The sequence below is a fragment of the Gossypium raimondii genome, chromosome 11 (assembly GCF_025698545.1).
Source record: "Gossypium raimondii isolate GPD5lz chromosome 11, ASM2569854v1, whole genome shotgun sequence".
Taxonomy (NCBI): Eukaryota; Viridiplantae; Streptophyta; class Magnoliopsida; order Malvales; family Malvaceae; genus Gossypium; species Gossypium raimondii.
The window spans coordinates 19,186,988-19,197,409 of record NC_068575.1 but is presented as its reverse complement, the minus strand read 5'-3'; the positions used below and the strand labels follow the sequence as shown (position 1 = coordinate 19,197,409).

Genomic DNA, 10,422 nt, shown 5'->3' with positions numbered 1-10,422 from the left:
ACCAATTTCAACTTTTGGTGGAGTGACGACGGTACAGCCCCTGCAAAATGAATCCAAGGCCTCCCCAATAGGCAATTATACGAAGGCTTAATATCCATCACTAGGAAATCCACCTCGTATGTATTTGGGCCAATCAAGAGGGGGATCTCTATTCTTCCTATTACCCTCCTTTTAGAGCCATCAAATGCTCTCACTATATTTTGGCATGACTTAATGTGAGAGCTATCCACAGGCAGCCTGTTTAACGTGGACAGGGGTAAAACATTCAGTGCTGATCCATTGTCAATGAGTACCCCCGGTAGTATGCATCCCTTGCAACGGGTAGTGATGTGCAGGGCCATGGTAGATCCCATACCCCCTGGCGGTATCTCATGATCTTTGAAGAAGATGAAGTTATCGACACTTATATTGTTAACCAGGCGGTCCAACTTATTCACTGAGATATCGTTAGCAACATAAGTCTTATTTAGCACTTTTATCAACGCATTACGATGTGTCTCTGAACTTAGAAGTAACTCGAGCACTGAGATGCAAGCCAGTTGCTTATGCAGTTGTTCCACCATGCTGTACTCGCTATGCTTTAGAAATTTTAAAAATTCTCTAGCCTCATTCTCAGTCACTGGTTTGTTAACTTGCGATTCAATTCTGGTCGTCTCTGCTTCAGTTGCTAAGGCTTTTCCTTTTATGGACCCCACTCTTGCATTTGTTGGATCGTAGCATTTTCCACTACGAGTATAGAAGCCTACATCACTACCCTCTTCTGAAGCGTTTACCAGGTTCTCCTCTCCCAGAATTGTCACGTTGCAATCATAATTCCAAGGGACCCTTTTGCTATCCTTGTAAGGAAAGGGTACCGGTTTTTGGATTACGACCCTTGGCGCCATTTATATTCCAGATCCTGTGCTCCTTGGCCTTGAAATAATCACCACTGGGTGATTTTGGGTCTCTTCCGTAGGTCCTTCCTCCGAGGCATAGACTTCTCCTTCTTCTAGTCCTTTGATCTCTTCATAAAATTCCATCTCTTTGTTGTTCATCAGATTTTGTACCATGACCCTGAATTCAGTGCAGTTTTGAATGTCATGGTCCTCTTTAGCATGAAACTCACAGTACGTCTTCGTTCCTTCGGGCCTTTCCTTTGAATCTTGTTTGATGAGACCTCTCTCTATCATTTGTCTCCAAACCCAACTCAATGGGGTTTTTATCTCTGCAATGTCGGCCTTGATTCTCTTTCTCCCATCTTCGATTATTACATTTACCCCTTTATCAGAATGATTGGGTAATGGATTCGCTGCTACGTTTGGTCCTGATGGGTTGTCAAACTTCACGATCCCCATCTTAATGAACCTTTCCACCGCCTTTTTAAACCCAGTGCAGTTCTCAATTGAGTGCCCTGGTATCCCTACATGGTATTCACATTGGGCATTCATGTCATACCATTTGGGGTATGGAGGTTGCATGGGTTCTAGATAAAATGGAGATACTATGTGTGTATCAAATAGCTTCTGATACAGTTCCCCGTATGTTATTGGAATGGGCGTGAATTGAAGTCTCTCTGTGTTAATCCTTGTGTTGGGCCTTGTGTTGGGTTCTTGCCTTGAGGGGGCCTGGTGACCTTGTGTTGGGCCTGCTTACGTTGTTTACTTCGCCCTCTTTTTTCCTTGGGGCTGGTCTTTTGAAATTTTCCCCTGCGTCTATTTTACCGATTCTTATTGCGTTTTCAATCATTTCACCGGACATTACCATATCCAAGAAGCTCTTAGTAGCATTCCCCAACATGTGGTTGATGAATGGGGCCTTCAAAGTATTGATAAAAAGCATGGTGACCTCTTTTTCTAAAAGGGGTAGCTGGACTTGCGTTGCCACCTCCCTCCATCGTTGGGCGTATTACCTGAAACTCTCGTTTTGTTTCTTTTCCATGTTCTGTAACATAATTCTGTCGGGTGTTATATCTGTCATATGACTGTATTGCTTCATAAAGGCTTGCGCCAAGTCTCTCCATGAACTAACTTTAGCACGACTCAGCTGGTTGTACCACTTGGCTGCAAACCCGATCAAACTGTCCTGGAAGCAATGGATTAACAGTTGATCATTGTTGACATATCCCGTCATTCTTCGACAAAACATAGTTATATGAACTTCAGGACAACTGGTCCCTTTGTACTTTTCAAACTCCGGCATCTTGAATTTAGGAGGGAGCACTAAATCAGGAACCAAACTTAAATCTTTGGCGTCAACTCCACATTGGTAGTCGGCGTTCTCCATGGCTCTAAATTTCTCCTCTAGCCATCTACACTGGTCCTAGAGTTGTTTTGGCAGGTCCATTCTTACTTTTTCCATTTCTGCCATGTCATCGAGATCAGGGACCACAGGGTTGGTAGGGTTGTCCCCGGATTAGAAATTGAGCCTACTTGAAAGTGTATTGGTACCGAGGCGTCGGCCTGATATTGAGGTCCAATAGTCACAGGTGCTCTTTGGGGGCACATCTCTAGCTGTGCCTGAGTGCTTGTCAGGGTAAAACCTGGAGGATAAACAGGGTCCTCCTGATCAACTCTTGAATTAATTGCAGGGCTCTTTCCTTTATCAGCTAATAATTGTGCCAGTTGGCTCATGATTCTTTGGGATTCTAGCGCGTCTTGTTGGATTTTATCCAATTGTTCTTGCATCTTGTCTTGGATATCCTTTTTCATTTGTTCCAGCCTTTCTAACCTCTGATCCATTGCTTTTGTTTGACGTCGAGTACCGTAGTGATATTTGGTTGGATTTTTGTTGGTTTCCAGGGTAACTAGGACAATTTTGATTAATTAGGGCCTTTCTAATGAAACTTAATACGTGTAATGGAATGTAATGCAAATCATGAGTGCAAAGGGAGGCATTGATTCTAATTCAATTTCATTAGAAGAACTCAATTTAGAAAACAAATTTCTTTACATAAAATGGACTACATATACGGCTTTGCCCTTATACTCAAAGCCTTAACACTCCTAAAGAGCCGAGCTAACTCTAGACCTCAGCCTGATTCTGATTCATAGCTTAAACTCAGCACATCAGCTTGAACTGCTAAGGTTTGCAGATGATCGGCTACTTCCCATACTTGGGTAACAGCTTCACCCATAATGTAATCTCTATCTCTAATCTGACTTTGGGCATGATGGAACTGCTCTTGGTACTGTTCGTTACGCCTTTCAAGAAGCTCCACTCGCAGTTTGGAATTATACAATGCGTCCTCAAGCTCCCCTATCTTTTCTTTCAGTTCTTCGATCTTATTTAAGCTCGCTCTTAACTCTATCACAGAGTTGCGAATACGGTGCAAATGAAGCGACTTTTCCAACTCTGCTACCCGGGCTTTTAATCTTGCTTCTTCATTCTGGCATTCTGACAAGTTTTTCTCCAAAGCGCTCTCTCGAACTAGGGCATTTTGAAATTTCTTCTCCCACTGATTAGCTTTGGTCTTTTCTTCTTTGATCTCCTGTCGCCACTGCTCTGACGTTTTACCCAAACCGGCAGTTCTCATCGACAATCGCAGCTTCTTATAATCCGTTTTTAAACTATCTAAATCTTCTTCAGCCTTGTTCTTCCCTTTCCTTAACTTTTCGGCTTCCAACTTGTGAATATCGACATCTAATCCCAAACATATCTTTTTCGCTTCTAGTTACTCAATTCTGTTACCTAGCTTGGAACTTCTCCTTTCAAAGTCTTGTTTAATGATCTCTAGTTCTGCTAAAACCACTTGTAGATGCTCTTCTATCGGGCGAACATCCTCTTGGCTTGACACGGGGATGTTATCGTTGATTCTCTTTCCCCACCACAAACTATACTCGGGAGTTGTCATTGGGTTTATAGCAAGTATCTTCATTCTGTGGATTTGGTTCCAAGCATTTGATATTTCACGAACCTTCTTCTTGTAATTATCTTCTTTGAATGAAAATTCACACTGAGCCAACCCTTGTGTTACCGGTATGAATTGTCTAGATCTGTACTGCCCCGAGACTAGCAAAGGGGTATATCCAATGGCTCCCCAAATTTCGAGCAAAGGAACCTAATCGAACTCTCCACATCGATACAAAATCTCATTAGGGATCATCCACGAGGCTCTCCACTCGACATCCTCCTCTTGAAGATTTTGGAGAATCATGATCCATTTCTCTTCCGTGATATCGTCTCGTCTTGGCATAGCCACTAATTCCTTTAATGGAGAGTAATTTTCAGAAAATACCCGATAGGAGACCTTCTCTACTTTCCAAAAGTGACTATGGAACCACACTAATAACAATTGTGTGCATCCGATGAACCTTGCTTCACCCGCTCTTCGACATGCATTTAGAGATCTGAAGGTTTCAGCCAAAATTGCTGGGACCGGTGTGACCCTCTTGTCAAGCCTGTCAAACAAATCTAAAACTGCTTCGTCTACATGCCCTAACGCCTTGGGGAAAATAACTAAGCCATAAATGCTCAAAGCAAAAATATCGACCCTTTTTCTCACATCTGGATGTGCCAAGATCAGATCTCATAGATTTTTCCAAGGCATGCACTTGTTGTTTCTTTTTTGTTTAATCCAGGCTGCAACCCATTGCTCGCTCATCCCTGTCATACTCATTAATTTCTTCAAGAAGGTCGGGACATATGCCGCTCTCGAATAGGCCCTATCGACTTGGATCCTCGGACATTGTAGCAAGGTCATATATTCTTCTATCATGGGTACCAAATCTACTTTCCCAAACGTGAAACAATTGCAGGCGGGGTTCCAATACTGCACGAGGGCTCGGAACAAGTGTTTGTCTACCTTTACGTCAAGCAGATAAGGTAAATCACCATAGTTACTGTAGAACAGCTGTCTGATCTCATCACTCCACTGATCCCAAATCTCTTTCAATTCTTGTAGGTTGTTTTGAGTTACACTGATTCGAGTGAAGTCCCATAACTCTGACAGGTATCCCTCCATGAGGCTATCACCCTTTTCTTGCTGAATTTTTTTAGCCCGAACTCGAACGGCCGCATTATCTTCCACTTTTCCAAGAAACTCCTTTTCCATGCTGAGCTCTCTATTTAAATACTGAACGCGAATCAACGCCACTTTTATGATGAGAATGCCATGCGATCACAATCAAGGTAAAAGCAAAGCAAGTCAGTATAATGAATTCAAATTCAAAGTATACAAGAGATAATAATTAAAGCTACTATTCAGGTAGCTACTAGGGTTCGAGGTGGTTCTACCTAAGGTAGGCTCCTAGGGCTCATGATATGCGGTTTGGTTCTAAAGTCGAGGTACCCGAACCAGCAGATTCCTCAATCCTCACTCATTATAGGCTCATACGGACCGAGTTCAGTTCAGGGGAATACATTTCCCTATGGCTGCACGGAGATGAAAATCTCACGAAGACATAGGTACGGATGTATCCCAAAAGCGATCTACTATCCTGCACGGAGGTGAAAACCTCACGAAGGACTAGTTTCTCGCTCCCACTTAAAAGGTGTGACCCGCGGCCATGCAATGCAATCCAGAAATATCAAACGGCTTGAATAAAAAGTAGCATATCAAATACCATAAAAACAACGAACAAAATGCAACAAAAGGATCGTACATTTAAACCAAATTTTCAATTTTCGACAAAAAGAAAAAAAATTAATCAACCGTGGCTTGACCCTCTTTTTTAGTCCCTAGTAGAGTCGCCAAGCTGTTGACACCATTTTTTTTTGGTAAAATGGGGTCGACTTGGGTTTTGAAAAATGAAAACGGGAGTCGCCACCAATCCTTTTTATCTAGGTGTGATTGGATCACCTCATCATTTTAATAAAAGTTTAAATTTACTAAATCGACAAATTTTTTTGGTCTACAAAATCCAGAAAATGGGTTCGGGAGTCGGTTACGCACGAGGAAGGATTAGCACCCTCGATACGCCCAAAATTGGTACCTAGTTGATTACTTAATGTCTTGGTGTCCAAAATTAAAAACTCGAAAAGAATTTAAAAATACGATCCCTCTTTATATTATGCTATTTTAAAATTACTCGAACAATTCAAAATGGAAAATACCTCCTCATCTCGAAGTAACAAGATGTCACATCCAGTAAGTTAGGACACGACACCTCGTATTTTGAGGGTAAGTTTGCATTTCACTTTTTAAACCTTATTTATTTCAATTTTAAAAGGATATTCAATTATTTAGAATCAACGAGAAAAATCGAAGCTCAGTAAGTTAGGGCACGATTTCTCGAATTTTCTAATTATAGAACATTACCTTTATTTTGAAATTTTATGCGTTTGGGGATTTAAAAGGATATTTTTCTGTTTAGGTTTAACGAGAAAATTGAGACCCAGTAAGTTAGGGTACAATTTCTCGAATTTTTAAAATGCGAAACATTGCCTTATTTTGAAATTGGTTACGAATTTGAGTGGAATAATAGTGAAATAAAACGTTTAATTCATTATGCCTTTAATAGAATCATTTGACACACAAAAGGAATCATACATGGCTATACAACATGCATTTAAATAACCGTGGCATGATGTGCATAAAATACAAATATTTGGTATATAAAAGTTTTAATGTCAACATGCATGAATAAATTATGTAAGCAACAATATAAAGATAACAATAATATAATAACAAATAAATGTAATACAAAGGAATCCAAATATGAAAAGTATCTTGATAATACAAATAAATAAAATTTCAATGATAATAGAAATAAAATAAACAAGCCAAATTTTAAAAGAAAAAATCATGAATAAATAAATAAAAATAATAATGTAATTTTGACCGAAGATTGAAAATAAATAAATAAATAAACTTGAAGAAAACATTCAATAACTGATTTTTGTTAAAAAGAACATAAAATATAAAATAAAAAATAAAAAAATAAACAATAAATAAAAAAATAAAAATTCGGTTAAATAGGCCGAGGATCGAATCGCAGCCAGATTCAAATTTTGGGGTCAAAATCGCAAAATATAAAAAAAGAGTTGCAAGAGACTTGACTTGAAACGCGCTCAAAGTTCGAAGGACCTACAGAGCAATATTCCCCTAGTCCAAAAATGCAGCGTTTTAACCGAAGGGTCACACATGACCCAAGGACCGAATTGAAACAGAGGCAAAATTTGCGGCCCAATTTCAAAATAAATGAGAAAGGATCAGATTGCGCCATGCTTCGAAGCTGGAAGGATTGCATGCGCAAATATCCCCTCGCATCAAAAAAAGCGCGGATCCCACGTAGGCGGGTCGAGTCTTCGGGTCCAAAAGCTAAACGACGTCGTTTTAGGGTTATGGTGCCAAGCCCTAAATGACGCCGTTTTAGAAGGGGTATAAAACCTCAATTTTTTTTAGCAAAAATTCATTCTTTTCCATTCTTCAGAAAAAAAAAACAAATTTCTCTCAATATTCTCTCCCCTTTCTTTTCCTCCGGTTTAAGGTCCGGCCATGGCCAACCTGCAGCGCTGCCCTAGCCGGTGGCCGGTGCTGCAGAAAGGGGAAATTTCTGGCCCGTTTCAAATCTCGCTCAGAGGCCGAGCTTGCTTGGCCTGAATACCGAGATAAAGAACCTTTTGGCCACACCTTTAGAGTCGATTTCGGCGACGGAGAGGGCTTTGACGACACGGCTAAGGGCGCCCCAGGTATTTCTTTCCTATTTTCTTTCTTAATCTATATTATTTGTTAAAACCGAAAAGTAAAAGCAATAAAAAAAAGGAAAACAGAAAACGAAATGAATATAATCAAATTTCCACCTTTTAAAATCTCAGTTCTGTATTTGATTTTTCTGGTGAGCGTTCGTAAAAAAAATACAACGAGCATATCTTGGCTTTTATAGCCCTATTACAACTGTTCGTTTTTATTCTTTTGTTTTTTCCTCTTTATTTCTTTGTATTCTCCTGTTGCTTGCATTCGTTCTTCTCTGCAAGTGTTAGACGGTTTACCGGTGGTAAGGTGGTGCGTTCTGGGAGGTGGCAGAGGCTTTTGGCGCACCTAGAGGCGAGGGGCTAGGGTTTGTCTTTGTTGAAAATCATATGGGCCATTAGGTTTGGGCTTAGGGTTTGGGCAATTGGGCTTGAATTTTGGTTGGCATAATTGGGTTTATTTTTATGTAAAATGGACTATGGGTATTTTTATTTGTTATTGGGCCCGGACGAAATCTGGGCTTTACACAAATTATCCTAAGTATGCAAACTATATGGATGAAATAGATTTTAGTAAAATTAAACACAATTTGCAACAATTATAACATAAAAAAACTAGGACAATTAATTTAATTAAACTCAATTTATTATCAACATGCTTAATAACATTTGGAAAAACATTCCATGGCAACTTGATCTTTCATGAGTTTGGAAACCACATTAGGTCCTTTCGGAATCCTTTACTTAGTAAATACACATGTTACTGATCCTTATTTACTAAGGGTTTCTTAGCATTCGTGTGAGGTAAGAGGGACATGTTAGGTTTGAAACAATTTAATCACACAAATCTAAAAACTATGCAGATAAAAGAGCTTGGTTATAGTTGTTATGCAACCTACAATTTAATCGGGTTAGGATCTAAATTGAGCATGCACATTTCAATTATGCGTCCATTAGCCATCGTCTTTTTAGGACCACTCATCTAATTCAGGTGCATTTCAATCACGTATGAACAAAATACAGACTTGATTTTAATTGAAAACATGATCGATTGAGGCACAAACATTATAAGCATGAATCAAATGAATGTTATTTAATCAAAATAATAATCCTAGCTTAAATAAAATTAAGTTATCATTGTTGTAAACAAGAACAAAGAGCACATAACAAACATCTTTAAATTAAATTTAAAGAAAAGAAAGATTAAACCAAATTTAGAGTGGCTGTCACCCAAGACTCTAACTGACGAGGCTCCTTAGCTTCTTTACGTTGCTCCTTTGCTGATGGCTCTCCAAGGTGGCCGACCAAGGGTTCTTTAAGAGGCTTAATTGCTGAAATCCTTATGCAAGGATGATGAAGGGGAAAGATAGCTAAAAGAGTTGAGAGAATGATGAATGAGTGAGAGATGATGGGATGAGGGATGATTGAAAAAGTGAGAAATGAGCTCTGATTTATAAGTGAGGCAAGAGAGCTAGTTTGCTAAAAATAGGAGTGTCCATCTTTTGAAACTTCCTCCAAGAGTGGCCGGCCATGAATTGAGGAAAGGTGGCTGATTTTTCCTTAATTTTTGGTCAATTTGAGTGCCACAAAAACTCAGGACTAAGACTTGGTCATCAACAAATCTTCGAGAAAATCTCTGATTTCTTTAACTCTTTAAGGACTTTGTATAATTAAACCAAAAAATGGTTTATGACATCCATGTGCAGCTGAAAATTGGGTTGACTTGGTCCCCAATTTGGACGGTTTTGCAATTAAAAGAAAACTTTCAGACCTGTCCAAAAATAGTAGATAGTTTAGAGGACCAAATAATATAATTTAACCACTTTAATTAATCAATTTACTTAATTAATTAAAACCTAATTTATTAATGAATTATTAAAAATGAATTATTAAATATAACTTTATATTTTATTATTTAATTTAATCATGCATGGCCCAGTTTATAGCTTAAAAATATAATATGCCCAAATTAATATAAAATAAGCCATTTTATACATGAAAACTATATAATAATAAAGTATAAAATCACATTTTAATAATTGCAATTCCTAATTTCATATTTTTGCATATTTCATTTATTTATTAAACAATTACTTAGTTTTAACAACAAATTTAAGTAAAAAGGTGATGAATTATATAGGAAAAATCCTATATATTTTTCAGTTTACAGCGACACCATGTAAATGATAAACAGGTCCTTTGAGGTGACATTATGCAAATGGTATATAGGTCCTACGGGACAACACCTTGAAAAGGGTTTACTGATTCTTCGAAATCAAAATTCCATAGTTAGCCATGGCATAATCCAGTGGTGAACAGGTACACATTATGGAAAAAATGGAGTCTATTAGGATAGTGAACAGGGAAGCCTATCGGGGTATAAAAAAGAAAGTCACTATGTGACTCGTGCAACGAGCAGTTTGACGTGATGATCATGGCACATCTGATAACGCTGGCAAGCACGCTAACAAGAGGATCTGCCAAAATGCAAAGGTAAGAGGAACGGGTAAAAGCATCTTAAACACGAGCATATGTGAAAGGAAGGGGTATTTCCTTCAAGGTATTTGTAAATAAGTATACGCAATTAAAAGTACGCTAGAGTTTATGTATAAACCAACATTGGCTATGAGTTAACATAATGGTTCTCAAGTTTTAAATTCTATGTGGTTATTGATAAAGAGGTTGCCAAAAGAGTGGGAAGTCGACAAAGGACCACTTTGGAGGGAATGTCCGCCCATAACTGACTAATCGGTAAACTCTGCTAGAGATTAACAATGAAAGAGGATGTCTGTCAGGACTATATAGCGCGAGGAA

The 10,422-nt window shown here is 38.7% G+C and overlaps 1 protein-coding gene across 1 annotated transcript; it reads right to left on the bottom strand.

Annotated features, from left to right (window-relative positions):
• Positions 1-1,884: 1,884 nt before the first annotated feature.
• Positions 1,885-2,717, bottom strand: LOC105784855 (uncharacterized). Its single transcript, XM_012610776.1, has 2 exons — positions 2,427-2,717; positions 1,885-2,298 (listed from the first exon to the last, which is right to left on the bottom strand). Exons 1-2 carry the CDS (start codon positions 2,715-2,717, stop codon positions 1,885-1,887), a joined length of 705 nt encoding a protein of 234 aa, XP_012466230.1.
• Between the last annotated feature and the right edge of the window lie 7,705 nt (positions 2,718-10,422).